The sequence below is a fragment of the Panthera leo genome, chromosome B1 (assembly GCF_018350215.1).
Source record: "Panthera leo isolate Ple1 chromosome B1, P.leo_Ple1_pat1.1, whole genome shotgun sequence".
NCBI classification, from domain to species: Eukaryota; Metazoa; Chordata; class Mammalia; order Carnivora; family Felidae; genus Panthera; species Panthera leo.
In genome coordinates this window covers 132,084,777-132,106,252 of record NC_056682.1, presented here as the reverse complement: position 1 = coordinate 132,106,252, position 21,476 = coordinate 132,084,777, and the positions used below count along the sequence as shown (strand labels likewise).

Here is a 21,476-nt window from a genome sequence, read left to right as displayed (position 1 = left end):
AACACATAGAGCACCTGAGTGGCTCAGTCAGTTAAGCATCTGACTCTTGATTTGGGCTCAGGACATGATCTCACCATTGGTGAATTTGTGCCCTGTGTCGGGCTCTGCACTGACAGTGTGGAGCCTGCTTGGGATTCTCTCTTCCTTTCTCTGTGCCCTTCCCCTGCTCACTCTATCTCTCAAAATAAATAAATAAACTTTAAAAATAAATAAACAAATAAATAAAATAGCCAACACATGGTAAATATTCAATAAATGGAGCTACCATTTTCAAGTGCATGAGCACAGATGAACTGAGAGTTATCTAGTTATCTCTTTCTCAAGCAATAGAAGTATGATCGGTTTAAGTTGCATTGTATTTACTTATCTCACTAACTTTTATTGAGTTCTTTTTATGTGGCAGACACTGTGCTAGGTGATGGGGACACAATACATTTACATGTTAGCTCTCCAGATGATTGTTTTTTTAAGAAATACATTCAGGGTAGGTGCCTGGGTGGCTCAATAACTTCAGCTCAGGTGATAATCTCACGGTTCATGCATTCAAGTCCCAAGTCAGGTTCCTCACTGACAGCTTGGAGCCTGCCTGGGATTCTCTCTCCCTCACTCTCTAACTCCTCCACCGCCACCACCACCCCCCTTCCCTGCTTGTACATGTATTATGCACTCCCTCTCTCTCACTGTCAAAATAAATACATAAACTTAAAAAAGTAAAAATAAAAATAAAACAGTAATGCCAATGATGGCTAACATTGTCAGAGTCACCAACGACCTCTATTTTGCCAAACCTAAAGATCAATACTCAATCCATATCTTGCTCAACAAGCAATTGTCAAAGATGATCATTCCCTTGTTCGTCACCTGCTTGGTACATGCCACCCTTCCTGGTCTTCCTTCTAGGATCCGTCCTCTGTTATAGGCTAGCCACATTCACCTCCCACTGAGTGATCTCAATCCCCCATCTGGCTTTAAGTATCCTTTCCACACTGAGACTCTCAATTTTATGACTCCACCCTGACTCCTCTGCACAACTCCAAAACAGTTAATCCTATTGCCTCCTTATATATCAAGCATCCCACAGTTAATACCAGACTGGACTCCTGACCCACCAGCCCCAAAGTGAAGCTTCACTCAGGCTTCCCCATGCCAAGAAAGGGAACTACCATTCACCCAGCTGTTCAGGCCAACCTTGGAATAATCCTCATCCCTTTCTTTTTTTCTCTCCTCCTTCTTCCAACCCATCAGCAAATCTGTGGACTCTTTCAAAACATCTTGAATGTGTTCATTTCTTCTCTCCTTCCTTCTAGGGTACTGCCTTAGTCCCAAGGGCATCCTTCCAACCTGGCCTCCTACAGCAGCCTCTCCTAACTGGCTTTTCTGCTTCCATTTTTGTTCTATTATATTCTACATGGCAGTCAGAAGGAATCTTTTAAAACTAAAGTCAGATCATGTCACTTCTCTCTTCAAGACCTTCCAACTGTGCTCTTTCTTCTAGGCTGCTGACATGCCATCCAGACTGAGAAAGACCCGGAAACTTTGGGGCCACGTGAGCCATGGCCACGGCCTCATCGGCAAGCACTGGAAGCACCCAGGAGGCCGGGATAATGCTGGCAGCATGCATCACCACAGGATCAACTTTGACAAATATCATCCAAGTCACTTTGGAAAAGTTGGTGTGAGGCATTACCACTTAAAAAGGAACCAGAGCTTCTATCCAACTGTTAACCTTGATAAACTATGGACCTTGGTCAGTGAGCAGACACGGGTAAATGCTGCCAAAAACAAGACTGGAGCTGCTCCTATCATTGATGTGGTGTGATCGGGCTACTACAAAGTATTGGGAAAGGGAAAGCTCCCTAAACAGCCTGTCATCGTGAAGGCCAAATTCTTCAGTAGAAGAGCTGAGGAGATTAAAGGCGTGGGGGGAGCCTGTGTCCTGGTAGCCTGAAGTCACATGGAGAGAGGTTCATTAAATACTAACAACTGCTTTTCTTAAAAAAAAAACAAAAAACAAAAAAACCTTCCAACTGCTCTCCTTCACCCTCTGCCATTAGATATGAACATGATTCATTCCCTCATGTCCCATGTCCCCTAAGCTCCCTACTCAAATGTCACTTCATCAGAGAAGTGTTCTCTGAAATCTTATCAAAAAATACAAGTTCCCGGGACGCCTGGGTGGCTCAGCTGGTTAAGCTTCTGACTCTTGATTTCGGCTCAGGTCATGATCTCATGGTTGTCACTTCAGGCCCTCCGAATCCCTAGTCAGGCTCCATACTGGCAGTGCAGAACCTGCTTGGGATTCTCTCTCCCCGCCGCCCCTCCCCCACTCATGCAGTCTCTCTCTTTCAAAATAAATAGACCTTAATAAAGAAATAAGTATTTAAAAAATACAACTTCCTTCTGACCCCACTATTACTTTACTGTTATATTTCTTCATGTTGTCACTTGACATTATACTATTTACCTGTTTATAAACAGAATGTTAGTACCATGAGGATTTTGCATTACCAGTGCCAAAAACAGCTTAGGAAATGCTTCAGATGCTTTTATTAAGCATCCTAGGCATTATTCTAACATTATGTATTATCTGTTAAATTACCCTAACATTAGATTTGCTGTATTACTCTCCACATTCTCATTGCCGTGGTAGCTGAGGCACGGATTCCTTAGGCAACTTGCCCAAAATCACACAGCTTATAAATGACTTAGCTAGTATGTAAGTAATTCCAGAAGCTCTTCCTCTGGAGTCCCTCTCTGCTCCTCAGCACTCGAGGGTCACGTTTGATCCACAAAAGCCATTGGCCAGGGTGCTCGATGACTAAGGGTGCCAGGGCGGTGCTGCTGCGGGGTGGGGAGTCGGACTCCCTGATGTTATCAGACTCGGGCTGTTCCTCCTAGCCTCCAGGTGTCCGGCAAATCAGCACACAGCCTGTCACTAACCTTGGCAAGCCGGTCCAGGCTTAACGCACAGCCACTGGAGGCCGGGCGCGGGAGCGGGATGTACCTGTGCTGGGGCGCCAGCTCCAAAGGACCTCTGCGCCGGAGGCCTGCGGCCCGGGGCGGTCCCGAGCTTCGGCAGGCCGCCAGCGGGGAGCGCCACTCGCTGCTGCTGCTGAGCGACGGCGCTGTGCACTCATGCGGGGACAACAGCCGGGGCCAGCTGGGGCGGAGAGGCTTGCAGCGCGAGGAGCAGCCAAGTAAGTGCCCGGGGCAAAGGTGCGGGGCGCGGGGCCAGGCAGGGGATGCTGCTGGGAGTCCCGGGTCCCCTGGGCCTCCAGAGGCGGGGAAACGTTGCTCCACACCTTCGCGCGCAACTTCGTCAGTTTCGTTTTCCAGATGCGCGGTTGTTTTCGGTTTCCAGTTCATCTTCAAAGCGAAACTGACAGCGAAACTAACGGGACCGCGTTCCTTTAAAAAGAGACGTGGTACTTCCCACTAAGCCTTTCCATACTAGTCCTTGCCTGAGCGAATCTATCTGGGCTGATCAGAACGACTTTCCAAACTGGTTTATGGGCGGAACACCTCTAACTCTCAGAAATAGCCCACGGCGTCTTTATTTTTTTTTTTTTTAAATAAAATACATAATAGCATTTTTACCATTACTGATTATTATAACACAGGAAAAGAAATTGCCTATAATTCCTATACCCAAAGACAACTACTAATATTTTGATGCATTTCTTTTTTCACTTTTTTCTATCATACATTTAATTTTATAAAAGCATGTCATTATATAGTTTTGTATACACAGTATTATGCAGCTCTGTAAATTGCGCTCTTATGAAACATATCATGAACATTGCCCTTTTATTATGATTTTTTTTAATGTTTATTTATTTTGAGAGAGACAGCTCGAGTGGGGGAGGGGAAGAGAGAGAGAGAGAGAGAGAGAGAGGAGAGAGAATCCCAAGCAGAGTCATCAGCACAGAGCCCCACGCGGGGCTCCATCTCACCAACCCTGAGATCATGGGCTGAGCTGAAATCCAGAGTTGGTGGCTCAACTGAGCCACCCAGGTCCCCCTTATTGTGTACTTTTGGAAAATACATTTTAAATTATTGCATAACATTCTAGGCTTTAACAGTGCAATTTAATTATTTTTCTTTGTTAGAAATTAGGTTTTTGTTTTTTTTTCTCATTAGGGGTTTTTATAAATAATACTATGATTGCCATTATTTGACCATATTTCTGATTACTTACCTAGAATAATCCCAAGTGTTGTGTCTGGGAGGAAAAACTTCTCTACCCTATTAGTTCTTGTTCTGAAGGCCTACGAACTAAGCTGATAAAGACAGATTAACATGAGAAAAAGCATACAATTTTATTAATATTTTATGTGCACAGGAGTTCACAGAAAAGAAGGGAAACTCAAGAAGTGATTAGATTCAGGGACTTATATGCCATTTTAGCAAAGAAAAGGGGTTTTGGACTTTGAAGGATGATCAGTTGTGGGGAAGTGACTAGGAAATGTATGAGAGAGATTAATGAAAGAAAAGGGTTATTTTGGTAAGAGCTGTCTATACAGACTCATCTTAGTGCCAACTCTAATGATAAGAGTTACTCTTCTCTTCCTAGTATGGAAGAGGGGGTACATCTTTACAAGGAAATTTTATGCTCTGCTTTTAGGTGGATGAGGGGAGGGCAGAGAACTCTTCCTGCTTCTCTTGATTTTCAGTTGCCTTCAACTCCAAAAATTGCTCAAGTGGAATATTTTGGGATGGCATATCCCAATCCCTTTTAGGTGGAAATGAGGGGCAACATAATACTTGATGCCAAATTGTTGTCTAGGAATGTGGTACCAGTTTCAGCCTTCATGAGTGTATGAATCTTTGGGACATTTTTTTTATTGCCCCATGGTTTGAAACTAAATAATTGAAAAGGATAAGATCACACAGGTTTAAAAAAAGAAAACTAAAGGCTCCTGGGTGGCTCAGTTAGTTAAGTATCCAACTCTTGATTTCGACACACATCATGATATCACAGTTCGTAAGATCAAGCCCCAAATCAGGACTCTGTGCTGGCATCATGGAGCCTTCTTGGGATTCTCTCTCTCTCCCTGTCTCTCTTCCCCTCCCCTTCTCTCTCTTTCTCTCTTTACCTCAAAATAAATGTGATATATTTAACTCAAAACCTCTAATAATTCAGAAACAAACACTTTGGAAAAAGCTTAGATTGACTGGTAGGGATCACACTACAAATGATTAGGTTTTCATTTGTGGGCACTTTTGGCTCATGAGAGGCATATTACTACTTTTTAAAAAAGATTTTATTTTTTAAAGTAATCTCTGCACCCAATGTGGGGCTCCAACCTACAACCCTGAGATCGAGAGTCACAAGCTCTACAGACTGAGCCAGCCAGGTGCTCCTACTGCATTCTTTGTGAGAGGATCTGGCTTCTGCCTCTCACATTCATGAGGCAGGCTCCCTGCCCATTTCCTCCTGAGCAAGGAATTCACTATTCTCACTGTTCAGGGCTAGGAAAGTCAGAAGAGGAGAGTGGAGGCAATCCCATCTTCCCTCTGTCTCCTTTTGTTTTGCTACCATCCTTATAGAGAAATGTTAAGTCAAGCATCGTAGTTCCTACAAGTTCCCTTTCTCCATGAAGCTCATCCTATTCTAGTCTATGCTATGCTATTCTATATTGAAAGCGAGAGGAGGGGTCAGAGGGAGAGAGAATCCCAAGCAGGCTCCATGCTCAGCGCAAAGCCTGACATGGGGCTCAATCTCATGACACTGGGATCATGATCTGAGCCAAAATCAAAAGTCAACTGACTTGAGTCACCGGGGTGCCCCTGAAGCTCATCCTTTTAAATAGTAACCATATTCCCATACAGACAGCGTAATACACATTGAGCTTTTTTCCTTCAAACTTTAGTGTGGATGTCAGGGCATGATTTAAAAGTCCATTGGAAAAGATGAGAAATCTGAGTGATCTTTCTGAGAAGTTTTATTTTGTTTTTGTTCCTGAAGAACCAATTCAGGCATTGGAAACTCTACGTGTTGAACTGGTGAGCTGTGGAAAGGAACACTCCCTTGCTGTCTGTTACAAAGGAAGGGTCTTCGCATGGGGAGCTGGTTCTGAAGGGCAGCTGGGAATTGGAGAATTTAAGGAAATAAATCTTATACCTCAGTAAGTATTTCCATTCATTCATTCATTCATTCAGTATTTTTGAGTTTCATGTGCTAGGCACCATGCAAGATGTCAGGGTACAAAGATACTATGACAAAGTCCCTAACCTCAATGATTATAGTGTAGTGAGAGAAAAAACTCCTAACCCCAATTATTATTTAATTAGAGTCCTATGAAGAAGGGCAGGGTAAAATGAGAACATGTGACTCCTTGATCTTAATCTCATATATTGGAAATAACCGAGGGGACCCACTTGGTAAATAAATAAATATAAAATAAACATAACCTATAAATAAAAATAAAATATAAAGATTACTTTAAAGTAAAAACATTGAACAGAAGATGCAGAAAGAAATCTTATTGGAAATTCCCTTCTGACTAAAGCAAAGACTCCTTGAAAAAAACAGCTGCCATTCACAGCTTGGAGGGAGTTTCTTATGAATTCAGATGCTATGAAGACAGACTGCCCAAACAACACCAAAAAAACCCTATGAAACCTTCCATACTCTCCTACTGAAGCCTTGAAAACCTCCCTTTTGCTATACTGATATATATATATATATATATATATATATATATATATATATATAGTGATTCCACAAATTTTCCATTACTGGCAGCTCCCATCTGTACATATAAATAAATTTTGTCTTTTCTCCTTTCAGTTATTGTCAGTTGTCAGTTAATTTGCATGCCCCCTATCACTGGATCCAAACCAGAAGAGGAAACTTTTACTTATGGAAAAGTAGTAAGATGATGGGATAAGGGGGAGGAATCATATCCTCATAAACAGCTTCCTAGGACAAATGATATGACAAGCAGTCTGAATTGTACATTCATGAATTACATGTGTAAGAATTTTAAAAAGCATGATTTTTAATACTAGGAGGTTACTTTTCGTTACCTCTTCTGGTTTTGAATTGTATGTGTGCTGTGGCTTTGGAGAACAAGCATTGAACTTTGAATGAAAAGACGAAGGTTTGAGTCTAGTTCTACAACATGATACCTATAACATGATTCCCTAGAGCAAACTAGAACTCTGACCACTACTAGATGCAACCATATGAAATTGCTGGTAGTTACCTTTTTGATCCACAAAAATGGCAATGTAATAGGATTCAACCTAGTGATTTATTTATCAAATAGGGCTTAAATCAGGTGATGTAAATAACAGTGTTCTATAAATTTTAAAGCCCTGTGTCATATGTGCACGAAGAAATTTATTTTTCTTTTAAGGCAATAAATATAGAATAAAAGTTAGTACATTATATACTGCATTAAAAGTCCAATAAAAATCACTTGTGTATTATAACTGTTTAGATTCTGCTCTGTACCTTTATGCTTGTTGATGTCATGTTAAAAACACTTAGAAGGCTTTGGCTTAAAGGTACTACAGAAATGTAAGAAAATAAATTATTTCTAGGGAAAATATGCCCAGGTTGCCAACAATCCTGAAAATGATGAACGCATGAATGTTGAATGTTGGTTTGACAGCAGTTTTAAGCAAGTAATTCTTTATAATTTCTAAAGATTATACACCAATCAGGAAAACCACCATTACTGTGGTGTTTCTGATTATTACCAAACAGCCCTATATATCTGCAGTCATCAAGAGAACTATTCTATTGTAAAAAAACATTAAAGTAGCCCAACTCATAAAAAAAGTAAAGAAAGCTATTTCCCTAAACCAAATGTATTACCTGGGATCATTTTACATATCTGTAGTTCACTTGGTGAGCCACTCTAAAGAAGGATTAATAGATTTTTGTATCATTTTTACTACAGGAAGATAAAAACTCTGACTGGTATAAAAATTATACAAGTTTCCTGTGGAAACTACCACTCTCTGGCATTATCAGAAGGTAAAAATGGCTTTTTGGATCTTCTAAGTATCATTACAAAGTAATTTGTTTTTAATATGAATGATACCTGTTGATTTTTAATGCAGTGGGACTAATTTTAATGCATTTAGAAGTTTTTAACTTTTTAGATTTCATAAGCTCTATTGTTCTTCATTGTTTTTTCAATTGTCTTTGTTCTTATTATACTCTAAGTAGTGACTCATTCATATCGATGCTATAAAGGGTCATCTCTGTTCTCATGACCTGATCTGACTCTCTCAGAATTTAGTAGTGGTTTTATTTCCAGAACTTTGCCCTTTGTGCTGAATGGCTGTATATACTGGCAGACTCAAATACACTAAGGCCTATTTGTTTTTTTGACTTAGATCAAAGAAAGAAAAGTCAAAATGTCAATGTGGTGGCTGGGTGGCTCAGTCAGTTAAGAATCTGACTCGACCTCAGCACAGGTCTTGATCTCAGGGTTGTGAGCTCAAGCCCCACGTTGGGCTCTGTGCTGGATTTTACCTACCTAAAAAGAAAAGAAAGAAAAGTCAAGGTATCAAAATCATGACTATATTTTTTCTACTAACATCCCCCATCCTTTGTCCATCATCATTCAAAATTTTTCAATGGAGAGTGTTGCAGAGGAAAAACTTTTCTTCCAGCCTCTTAAGTTTAGCACCTGGTAGCCTGCAAATTTATGTGACAAAAGACAGATTAACAAGACAAAAGGCACGAGTTTTATTAATATTTTCATGCATGGAAGTTCACAAAAAAGAAGTGAAACTCAAGAAGTCATTAGACTTGGGGACTTATATACCATTTTAACAAAGGAAAGATTTGGGCTTTGCAGGATGATCAATTGTAGGGAAGTGACTTGGAAATATGTGGAAATAATGGAAGATAAGAGTTATTTTATTAAGAGTTATTTGTGAAGACTCATGTTGATGCAGACTTTCCATCTCTGGTGATGAGTCACTGCCCATCCCTGGTGCAGGAAAGGACACCTTCACAAAGGGAAATATATACATTGCTTTTGGGTGGATAAGAGGAGGGGCAGAGAACTTTTCCTGCATAGATTGATTCTCAATTGCCTTCAGCTCAAGATAACCCTTATGCCAAAATGACATATTTTGGGGTGGCATATTCTGATTGCCTTCAAGAGACATTTAACATTTGTATGTCCTTCAGGTGATATCTTATGCATAATTGCAGCTGTGCCACAAGGGCTATGAATAGCCAACGTTTATTTCCTGGTTGCCTTCTGTCGCACCAGCTATTTTGTGAAATGCTTTACATGTATAATCTCATTCAGTCACTTAACAAACACTGAACCTGGGCATTATTTGTATTCTCATTTTAGAAATGAAGAAATTTGGACTCAGACTTTCAGCAATTTGCCTAAGGTCACACACTAACAGATAGTGAGATTTGAACCAATACTTGTTTACATCCCAATCCTAAGTGCTTAACCATTGGACCACACAGGCCATGAGACCGTACTATAATCCTGTGGCTATTGTATAATTCCTTCCTGCCATTTCCAGCTATTTGATCTAGGGCAAGTTATTTAACTTGACTCTCGATTTTCTCATCTGTAGGAGTACTGATGTCTACCTTACAGGCTGTTCAGAAGATTCAGTGAAACAAGACATACAATATATCCTGCACAGTCCAAAGCAGATAGTAGGGGTACAATAAATATTAGTCTCTTTTCCTTCCATACTTTTCTTCTTCTTAATTATTGAAATAGTTTGAATTATTTCCTCAGGGTATTGATTTGTCTTTACATTGGTCTGGATTGTGAAGGTTGTGTGAAGCCTGGGTACCCAGTACATTTGCTATGGTGAACTGTGAGTTCTCATAGACCTTAAATGTGGGTTTGACATTCTGCATTGTGCCCTCAGAAATACTTTTCAGTGGTAGAACTAGCTTTAGAAGAGTTTAAAAAAGAAAAAATTAGATGTAATAACATAAACATCTGAGACACCTTGGCAGTTTCCTGGGTAGACAATGAAACATTAGAAGATCTTGACTTTTGACCTCATGTAAATTATCCACCTCTGGTCAAATTCAACATAAAATGTTGTTGGTTGTTTTCTCCCATCCAGTCATTCCACAAATGTTTGTTAAGTGCCTATAATGTTTCCAGCAAAGAGGATATAGCAGTGAACAAACCTAAGACTGTGCTTTCATGGAGTTTATATTATGGGGGTATGTAGGGGAAGTGAGCCTTAAACACATAGACAAATAATTATGTCATATAACAGAGACAAGGGTGTGGGGGAAAAAAATGAGGCCAGGTAAGGGAATGGGAGCAAGTACTCAAGTAGAGGAAAGGGGTCTTTCTCTTTTATAAAGGATGTCACGGAAGCTATTTCTTACAAGGTGAGCAGACACCAAAAGAAGGGGAGGAGGGAGACAAGATGCTAAGGCCATGATCCAAAGGAATGATCCAGATGTAAAGGCCATGAGGTTGTGGCATACTCAACAGGGAACAGCAGGGGCTCTGGAAAGGTATGAGCAAGGGGGAAATGAAGTCTGAGATGTGTCATGGGGAATCCTGGTGACCTGGCGCTTGTGAGCTGTGGTGAGAATTGTCCTTTTATTGAGTGAGACAGAAAATCCCTAAAGGGTTCAGTCTGACTTATTTTTTTAAAAGACCACTCTGGCTACCCTTTGGAGAAAAGACAAACATGGATTCTGGGAGCCCAGTGAGGTGTTATTGTAATCTTCCAGGAGAAAAGTGATGGTGGCTTGGTGGCTAAGGTGGTAACAGTGGGGAGGTGAGAAGTGGTCAGATTCCAGATACATTTTAAAGATAGAGACTTTAGGATTTGCTAGGTAGAAGGGTGTAAAAGAAAGAAAGGAGATGAGCATGACTCCCAAGATTTCTAGTCTGAGCAACTGAAAGAACACAGTTGCCCTTGACTGGGAGGGAGAAGAGGAGTGGATATTGTTGGAAGGGACTTTTGAAGGTGTTCTTGACCATCTTCCTTGCCTTTAGTCAGAATACGCTAACCTCTTTTGTCCCTATTTAAGTATCAAAGATCTTTAGAATTAGGGTGGTAGTTTCTACTCGAATTTGGTATTCCAATATTTTTACAATTTTGAATTTCTCTTCTTTATTTTTGTAGATGGCCAAGTGTTTTCATGGGGAAGTAACAGCCATGGGCAGCTGGGCCTGGGGAAAGAGCTCCCCTCCCAAGCCAGCCCACAGAGGGTGAGGTCCCTGGATGGCATCCCCCTGGCTCAGGTGGCTGCAGGCGGGGCCCACAGCTTTGCCCTGTCTCTCTCTGGGACTTCATTTGGCTGGGGAAGCAACAATGCAGGGCAGCTGGCCTTCTTCGGGAGTAATGTTCCAGGTAACAAGATAATCTTGTTCTTGCAGTAAATCATTCTTTCTTTCCAGTTGGAAGACCAGCTCTGCAAAGGGTACTCTCAATGATTAGAGCAGTGATTCCCAGGCTCTGGAGTATATTAGAATCACCTGGGATGCCATCTTAATTTTTGATTGCCACTATAATATATTACCAGAAACTTGTGGCTTGAAACAACATAGATTTCTTATCTTATAGTTCTGGTAGTCAGAAGTCTTATGCAGGTCTCAGTGGGCTAAAAAAAAGTGTCAGCAGCTTTGGGACAACCAGGTGTGGGGTGGGGATGGACCTTGCATTATTTTCTTGCTTTTTTCCCCCTCTAGAGTTCATTTACATTCCTTGACTCATAGCCCCCTTCTTCAAAGCCAGCAATGGCTGGTTAAGTCTTCCTCAAGTCACTCTGACAGTGACTCTCCTACCTCCCTCTTCCTCAGTCAAAGGAGGAATTTGTAATTACATTGGGCCCACACAGATAATCCAGGCTAACCTCCCTATTTTAAGGTCAACAGTTTAGCAACTTTAATTCCATCTGCTTCCTTAACTCCTCTTTGCAGTATAACCTAACATATTCACAGCCTCTGGGGAAAGGACACGGACATCTTCCAAAGCCCCTTATTTTTTCTACTGCAAGAGCATTGAAAAATCCCAGTGCCCACCCCCTCCAAACAAGTTGCAGTGTCCAAGTTAGACCCTATACCAAGTAAATCAGAATGTCTGGGGATGGAAATCAGGCATCGGTCATTGTTAAAGATTCCACAGGTTATTCCAATGTGCAGTCAAGTTTTAGAATCACTGGATTAGAAGATGCTAGCTGGAGAAAAACCAGTTCCTGGCAACCCTTAAACTCACTGTGAAGTCTTCCCCATGAACCCTTTCCTCCTCTGTTCAGTTCTTTACATTCAGCTAACATAGTTGGTGCCTGTTAAGTACCAGTACTTACATCTCGTTTCATTTAACTCTGCCAACATGAAATAAGTCTTATTTTCTCAATTATTATTGCATATTTGCAGAACACCTACCATGTGACAGAAATGAATATAACATAATGGCAATATTACTGGGAATAAAGGTCTTAAAACTTAGCTTTGTAGGAGAATAGTGTTAGGTGTTATAGAAGATCAAATTTTCCAGAAATAAATGCTAAAGGACTGCTTTTCTTTCTTTTCCAAAGCAGGGCTTTCCCTCTATTTTATAATACTTCTGAGTGTTCATTTTAAAAATTATGTTAACTAATTACAAGATGATAAAAATATTAAAAGATGTAAAAACTCATGGATTCTGAGGCTGTTTCTTAGACTCTAGACATTGTACTTTCTTTCAACAGTGCAAAGCTACAAGCCTCGTTCAGTTAGTGCGCTGAAAACTCTCGGTGTGGTTTATATCAGCTGTGGTCATGAGCACACTGCAGTGCTTACCCAGGTAATCTAAAATGTTTTGCTATTTTTGGCAAATGAGAAATGTTACCACAAGGTATAGCTATTGGCTGTTGTTAAAAGCCATATGCGTATCAGTATCTCAACTATATCCATTCAATGTACAAATATCTAAAGAGGAGAAATTAGCCAAATATAAACCATGAAAGTTTCAAGATCCTCTAACAAAAGCTAACTTCAGCTTTAGGAAATATTTTTAGATACCCGCTGAGTTAGATTAATATAGGAGAGAATCCTTTTAGCAATGATTCATTCATAATGTAGTTCTACAGGTGAAAATTATTATAGAAGAGATGAAGTAATTTTTACAGATTTCAATAACCCAAATTATAGACTAGAACCTACTTTGTTCCATTTCTTGCTTGGCAAAATTATGAGCCTGCTTTGTAAATGTTTGCTTCCTCTTGTTATACTGGCCAAATAGTATATTCCAAGGGGGTGGATTCTCTCCATAGCCATAAGGAATAGACTTGAAAACTATTTGTGTGGTTGAAATGATTATTTAAAAACTAAATACCTAAAATAATTTGTATTACTTGTTTTAACTTTAAAAAAAATTTTTTTAACATTTATTTATTTTTGAGACAGAGAGAGAGAGAGAGAGCATGAACAGGGGAGGGTCAGAGAAAGAGGGAGACACAGAATCTGAAACAGGCTCCAGGCTCTGAGCTGTCAACACAGAGCCCGATGCAGGGCTCGAACCCACAGACTGCGAGATCATGGCCTGAGCCAAAGTCGGATGCTCAACCAACTGAGCCACCCAGGCTCCCTGTTTTAACTTTTTTAATGTTTATTTTTGAGAGAGAGAGGGAGAGCGTGAGCGAGGGAGGAGCAGAGAGAGACGGGGACAGAGGATCCGAAGCAGGCTCTGTGCTGACAGCAGAGAGCCCGATGTGGGGCTCTAACTCACAAACCATGGGATCACGACCTGAGCCGAAGTCAGACGCTTAACCAACTGAGCCACCCAGGTGCCCCGGTATTATTTGTTTAAAAGTGTGTTTGGATTATATTATTCTTAGTGGACAGGAGAAAGCTAGAGTTGTTTTAATCAAGAGTCATCTTTGGTTGCACCTGTGTGGCTCAGTTGGTTGAGCCTCCAGACTCTTGGTTTCAGCTCAGGTCCCCATCTCTTAGTTTGTGGGATAGAGCCCTGCGTCAGGCTCCACGCTGATAGCACGGAGCCTGCTTGGGATTCTCTCTCTCCCCATGTGTCTCTCTGCCCGTCCCCGACTCACACTCATTTTTTCTCTCTCTCTTTCTCAAAATAAATAAACAAAACTTTAAAAAAAAAATCATTTTTTGAGGGGCCCCTGGCTGGCTCAGTCAGAAGAGCATACAACTCTTGATAGTGGGGTTGTGAGTTCGACCCCAAGGTTGGGTGTAGAGATTACTAAAAAAAATAAATACACTTTAAAAAAATCATCTTTTGAGAAAAGATTATTTTCAGAGAAATGTTCAAATAAATAAAGCAACCCTCTATTTAAATGTGTTATTCTTGAGCCATCCATTGATTCTACAATGAAAGCCAATGGTTTTTCATGTTTAATGAGTTAACTTACATACACTCTTAGAAATAATAAATATAAGACCCTTCATATAGTACTCTCATATAATTCTCTGATGATACTTATCTTTAAGTTTCTAGTTACTTTTTTAAATATGAAATTAGTTTGATTCCTTCTATTCCTTCTTTTTTAAACAGAATGGGAAAGTGTTCACATTTGGAGACAATAGCTGTGGACAGCTGGGACACAGCCCCACTGCTGAGAAGACAGGTCCACAACTCATGGAAGGAATTGAAGGCCTAGTTTCACAGATAGACTGCGGAAGGTAATAGGCTAGTTTTTTGTTTGTTTGTTTTTAGTGTGAGTAGAATGTGTTATATTTTATGATTTAGAAATGACTCCTCAGCAATGTTTCAAAACTTAAAACACAAAATATGTAACTACTATTTTTCTAGATCATTTTCCTTTCTGAAAATTTACTTCTTTTAAATATAGTTTAAGTTTTCTATTTTTTCTTTATTCCAGACATTTCATTTATTTAATAAGAATTTATTGGAAGTCTACTGTGTATAGACCACCTTATTAGGTGCTGAAGGTTGGCAAGAGGGTTTAAAATAAAAACAGTGGTACTTGCCTACTTGAGTTGATAAAGCAAAATTAAAGTATTCCCACACAAATAGAAGATAATACATATTTACATATGCATTCAGAGTTTTGCATAACCTAATTATGAGGACACTGAATATTATCTACCCAATTTATAAATAACAAAGCTTACATTTATTTAAAAAAAATTTTTTTAACGTTTTTATTTATTTTTGAGACAGAGAGACAGAGCATGAGCAGGGGAGGGGCAGAGAGAGAGAGGGAGACACAGAATCCGAAGCAGGTTCCAGGCTCTGATCTGTCAGCACAGAGCCCGACGCGGGGCTTATACTCACAGACCAAGAGATCATGGCCTGAGCTGAAGTCGGAGGCTCAACCGACTGAGCCACCCAGGAGCCCTACAAAGCTTACATTTAAAACACAAATGAAGGAGAACCTGGGTGGCTCAGTTAAGCATCTGACTGGCTCAGGTCATGATCTCTCGGTCCATGTGTTCAACCCCCACATCAAGCTCTGTGCTTGACAGCTCAGGGCCTGGAGCCTGCTTTGGATTCTGTGTCTCCCTCTCGATCTCCCCCTCCTCAACTCACACTCTATCTTTCTCTCTCTCTTAAAAGTAAATAAACATTTAAAAATAATAATAAAACAAATGATAGGGGCATCTGGGTGGCTCAGGTCAAGATCTCACAGTTTGTGAGTTCCAGCCCTGCATCAGGCTCTTGGACTCTCAGCTGTCAGCAAGGTGCCTGCTTCAGATTCTCTGTCCTCTCTCTCTCTGTCCCTCCCCCGCTGGTGTGCATGCACCAACAAGGCTCTCTCTCTCTCAAAAATAAACCTTAAAAAATAATAAAAATAAAAAAATAAAACACAAATGATAGAAACCATAGTAAAGACTTATCAATAATATTCTGTCTTTAAGGTTACTAAAAAGTTAATATTTGGGGAGGGCTTCTGGGAAGATGGCAGCGTAGGAGGACACTGGGCTCACCACGTCCTGCTGATCAGATTCCACCCACACCTGCCTAAATAACCCAGAAAATCGCCAGAAGACTAGCAGAATGGATTCTCTGGAGCCAAGCATAGACAAGAGGCCTATGGAAGAGGGTAGGAAGGGCAGAGAGGCCGTGCGCACAACCCAGACAGGCGGGAGGGAGCTGGGGCAGAGGCGCAGCCCATCTGCCAAGCAGAGGCCCTGAGTCTGGCTGGCAAAAGCAGAGGGGCTGGCTGGCGTGTGTTCTGACAGCAAGCGGGACTTAACATCTGGAGGGTTATAAGTTAACAGATCTTCTCGGTGAGCGGGAGGGCTGGAGGACAACAGGAAGGAGAGTTGTTGAGCCCCGGACAACAGAGCGCAGCTTGGCGGGGAACAAAGGCGCTCGCCAGCGCCATCTCCGTTGCCCATCCCCCAGCCGAAACCACAAAGGGAACCAGTTCCTGTCAGGGAACTTGCTTGCACCGCGCAAACACCCAACGCTGTGCTTCTGCGGATCCATCGGACCCATCCCTCCGGCGGCGGCGGGTCTGACTCCCTCCCAGTGCCACAGGGCCCCTCCGGAAGCAGATCTCTGAAGGAAAAGAGAGCTGAGCCTGCCCCTCCCGCCCCTGTGCACCTTGCCGATCCAACCCAGCTAATATGCCAGATCCCCAGCACCACAAGCCTGGCAGTGTGCAAGTAGCCCAGATGGGCCATGCCACCCCACAGTGAATCCTGCCCCTAGGAGAGGGGAAGAGAAGGGACACACCAGTCTGTGGTCAGACATCAGGTCTGACTGCGGCCCTGCCCACCAAAGCAAGTTATTCCAGACAGCACAGGGGAAGTGCCCTGCAGTTCCCCACCACTCCAGGTACTATCCAAGATGATGAAACGGAAGAATTCTCCTCAAAAAAACGTCCAGGAAATAATGACAGCTAACAAACTGATCAAAAATGATTTAAACAATATAACAGTAAGTGAATTTAGAATAATAGTCATAAAATTAATCGCTGGGCTTGAAAACAGTATAAAGGACAGCAGAGAATCTATTGCTACAGAGATCAAGGGACTAAGGAACAGCCAGGAGGAGCTAAAAAATGCTATTAATGAGCTGCAAAATAAAATGGAGATGACCACAGCTCGGATTGAAGAGGCACATGAGAGAATAGGTGAACTAGAAGATAAAATTATGGAAAAAGAGGAAGCTGAGAAGAAGAGAGATAAAAAAAATCCAGGAGTATGAGGGGAAAATTAGAGAACTAAGTGATGCACTAAAGAGAAATAATCTATGCATAATTGGTATTCCAGAGGAGGAAGAGAGAGGGAAAGGTGCTGAAGGTGTACTTAAAGAAATAATAGCTGAGAACTTCCCGGATCTGGGGAAGGAAAAAGGCATTGAAATCCAAGAGGCACAGAGAACTCCCTTCAGACGTAACTTGAATCGATCTTCTGCATGACATATCATAGTGAAACTGGCAAAATACAAGGATAAAGAGAAAATTCTGAAAGCAGCCAGAGATAAACGTGCTCTAACATATAAAGGGAGACCTATAAGACTCGTGACCGATCTCTCTACTGAAACTTGGCAGGCCAGAAAGGAGTGGCAGGAAATCTTCAATGTGATGAACAGAAAAAATATGCAGCCGAGAATCCTCTACCCAGCAAATCTGTCATTTAGAATAGAAGGAGAGATAAACGTCTTCCCAAACAAACAAAAACTGAAGGAATTCGTCACCACTAAACCAGCCCTACAAGAGATCCTAAGGGGGATCCTGTGAGACAAAGTACCAGAGACATCGCTACAAGCATGAAACCTACAGACATCACAATGACTCAAACCCATATCTTTCTATAATAACACTGAATGTAAATGGACTAAATGCACCAACCAAAAGACATAGGTATCAGAATGGATAAAAAAAACAAGACCCATCTATTTGCTGTCTACAAGAGACTCATTTTAGACCTGAGGACACCTTCAGATTGAAAGTGAGGGGATGGAGAACTATTTATCATGCTATTCGAAGTCAAAAGAAAGCTGGAGTAGCCATACTTATATCAGACAAACTAGACTTTAAATTAAAGGCTGTAACAAGAGATAAAGAAGGGCATTATAGGGGCGCCTGGGTGGCGCAGTCGGTTAAGCGTCCGACTTCAGCCAGGTCACGATCTCGCGGTCCGTGAGTTCGAGCCCCGCGTCAGGCTCTGGGCTGATGGCTCGGAGCCTGGAGCCTGTTTCCGATTCTGTGTCTCCCTCTCTCTGACCCTCCCCCGTTCATGCTCTGTCTCTCTCTGTCCCAAAAATAAATAAAAAACGTTGAAAAAAAAAATTAAAAAAAGAAGGGCATTATATAATAATTGCAGGGTCTATCCATCAAGAAGAACTAACAATTATAAATGTCTGTGCATCGAATACAGGAGCCCCCAAATATATAAAACAATTACAAACAAAAGCAACCTTATTGACAAGAATGTGGTAACTGCAGGGGACTTTAATACCCCACTTACAACAATGGATAGATCATCTAGACACATGGTCAATAAAGAAACAAGGGCCCTGAATGATACATTGGATCAGATGGACTTGACAGATATATTTAGAACTCTGCATCCCAAAGCAACAGAATATACTTTCTTCTCGAGTGCACATGGAACATTCTCCAAGATAGATCACATACTGGGTCACAAAACAGCCCTTCATAAGTATACAAGAATTGAGATCATACCATGCATACTTTCGGACAACAATGCTATGAAGCTTGAAATCAACCACAGGAAAAAGTCTGGAAAACCTCCAAAAGCATGGAGGTTAAAGAACACCCTACTAAAGAATGAATGGGTCAACGAGGCAATTAGAGGAGAAATTAAAAAATATATGGAAACAAACGAAAATGAAAATACAACAATCCAAACGCTTTGGGATGCAACGAAGGCAATCCTGAGAGGAAAATACATTGCAGTCCAGGTCTATCTCAAGAAACAAGAAAAATCCCAAATACAAAATCTAACAGCACACCTAAAGGAAATAGAAGCAGAACAGCAAAGACACCCCAAACCCAGCAGAAGAAGAGAAATAATAAAGATCAGAGCAGAAATAAACAATGTAAAATCTAAAAAAAAACAGTAGAGCAGATCAATGAAACCAAGAGTTGGTTTTTTGAAAAAATAAACAAAATTGATAAACCTCTAGCCAGGCTTCTCAAAAAAAAAAGGGAGATGACCCAAATAGATAAAATCATGAATGAAAATGGAATTACAACCAATCCCTCAGAAATACAAACAATTATCAGGGAATACTATGAAAAATTATATGCCAACAAATTGGACAACTTGGAAGAAATGGACAAATTCCTAAACACCCACACTTTCAAAACTCAAACAGGAGGAAATAGAAAGCTTGAACAGACCCATAACCAGTGAAGAAATTGAATCAGTTATCAAAAATCTCCCGACAAATAAGAGTCCAGGACCAGATGGCTTCCCTGGGGAATTCTACCAGACGTTTAAAGCAGAGATAATACCTATCCTTCTCAAGCTATTCCAAGAAATAGCCAGACTCATTCTATGAAGCCAGTATTACTTTGATTCCTAAACCAGACAGAGACCCAGTAAAAAAAGAGAACTACAGGCCAATATCCATGATGAATATGGATGCAAAAATTCTCAATAAGATACTAGCAAATCGAATTCAACAGCTTATAAAAAAAATTATTCCCATGATCAAGTGGGATTCATTCCTGGGCTGCAGGGCTGGTTCAACATCTGCAAATCAATCAACGTGATACATCACATTAATAAAAGAAAAGATAAGAACTATATGATCCTGTCAATCGATGCAGAAAGGCATTAGACAAAATTCAGCAACCTTTCTTAATAAAAACCCTCGAGAAAGTCGGGATAGAAGGAACATACTTAAACATCATAAAAGCCATTTATGAAAAGCCCACAGCTAACATCATCCTCAATGAGGAAGAACTGAGAGCTTTTTCCCTGAGATCAGGAACACGACAGGGATGCCCACTCTCACTGCTGTTGTTTAACATAGTGTTGGAAGTTCTAGCATCAGCAATCATACAACAAAAGGAAATGAAAGGCATCAAAATTGGCAAAGATGAAGTCAAGCTTTCACTTTTTGCAGATGACATGATATTATACATGGAAAATCTGATAGACTCCACCAAAAGTCTGCTAGAACTGATACATGAATTCAGCAAAGTTGCAGGATACAAAATCAATGTACAGAAATCAGTTGCATTCTTATACACTAATAATGAAGCAACAGAAAGACAAATAAAGAAACTGATCCCATTCACAATTGCACCAAGAAGCATAAAATACCTAGGAATAAATCTAACCAAAGATGTACAAGATCTGTATGCTGAAAACTATAGAAAGCTTATGAAGGAAATTGAAGAAGATATAAGGAAATGAAAAAACATTCCGTGCTCATGGATTGGAAGAATAAATATTGTTAAAATGTAAATACTACCCAAAGCTATCTACACATTCAATGCAATCCCAATCAAAATTGCACCAGCATTCTTCTCAAAGCTAGAACAAGCAATCCTAAAATTCATATGGAACCACAAAAGGTCCTGAATAGCCAAAGTAATTTTGAAGAAGACCAAAGCAGGAGGCATCACAATCCCAGACTTTAGCCTCTACTACAAAGCTGTCATCATCAAGACAGCATGGTATTGGCACAAAAACAGACACATAGACCAATGGAATACAATAGAAACCCCAGAACTAGACCCACAAACGTATGGCCAACTCATCTTTGACAAAGCAGGAAAGAATATCCAATGGAAAAAAGACAGTCTCTTTAACAAAGGGTGCTGGGAGAACTGGACAGCAGCATGCAGAAGAATGAAACTAGACCACTTTCTTACACCATTCACAAAAATAAACTCAAAATGGATAAAGGACCTGAATGTGAGACAGGAAACCATCAAAACCCTAGAGGAGAAAGCAGGAAAAGACCTCTCTGACCTCAGCCGTAGCAATCTCTTACTCGACACATCCCCAAAGGCAAGGGAATTAAAAGCAAAATGAACTATTGGGACCTCATGAAGATAAAAAGCTTCTGCACAGCAAAGGAAACAACCAACAAAACTAAAAGGCAACCAACGGAATGGGAAAAGATATTTGCAAATGACATATCGGACAAAGGGCTAGTATCCAAAACCTATAAAGAGCTCTCCAAACTCCACACCTGAAAAACAAATAACCCAGTGAAGAAATGGGCAGAAAACATGAATAGACACTTCTCTAAAGAAGACATCCGGATGGCCAACAGGCACATGAAAGGATGCTCAACGTCGCTCCTCATCAGGGAAATACAAATCAAAACCACACTCAGATATCACCTCACGCCAGTCAGAGTGGCCAAAATGAACAAATCAGGAGACTATAGATGCTGGAGAGGATGTGGAGAAACGGGAACCCTCTTGCACTGTTGGTGGGAATGCAAACTGGTGCAGCCGCTCTGGAAAACAGTGTGGGGAGGTTCCTCAAAAAGTTAAAAATATACCTACCCTATGACCCAGCAATAGCACTGCTAGGAATTTACCCAAGGGATACAGTACTGATGCATAGGGGCACTTGTAC

At 40.9% G+C, this 21,476-nt stretch overlaps 1 protein-coding gene and 1 pseudogene across 3 annotated transcripts in view; both read left to right on the top strand.

Moving 5' to 3' along the window:
* The first annotated feature begins 1,253 nt into the window (after positions 1-1,253).
* LOC122218055 lies at positions 1,254-1,993 on the top strand (annotated as a pseudogene).
* Positions 1,994-2,643: 650 nt separating this feature from the next.
* The window catches only part of HERC6 (HECT and RLD domain containing E3 ubiquitin protein ligase family member 6), a 61,868-nt gene continuing 43,035 nt past the window's right edge, over positions 2,644-21,476 (top strand). For 2 of the 3 annotated variants that reach the window (XM_042935923.1, XM_042935921.1), the window contains exons 1-6: positions 2,646-3,197; positions 5,969-6,128; positions 7,914-7,990; positions 11,107-11,334; positions 12,674-12,768; positions 14,485-14,612. In XM_042935923.1, the coding sequence (XP_042791857.1) occupies positions 2,999-3,197; positions 5,969-6,128; positions 7,914-7,990; positions 11,107-11,334; positions 12,674-12,768; positions 14,485-14,612 (887 nt within the window). In that variant the 5' untranslated portion in view covers positions 2,646-2,998. Of the gene's footprint in view, positions 3,198-5,968; positions 6,129-7,913; positions 7,991-11,106; positions 11,335-12,673; positions 12,769-14,484; positions 14,613-21,476 lie in introns of all 3 variants that reach the window. The other variant, XM_042935924.1, reaches the window with a different exon arrangement.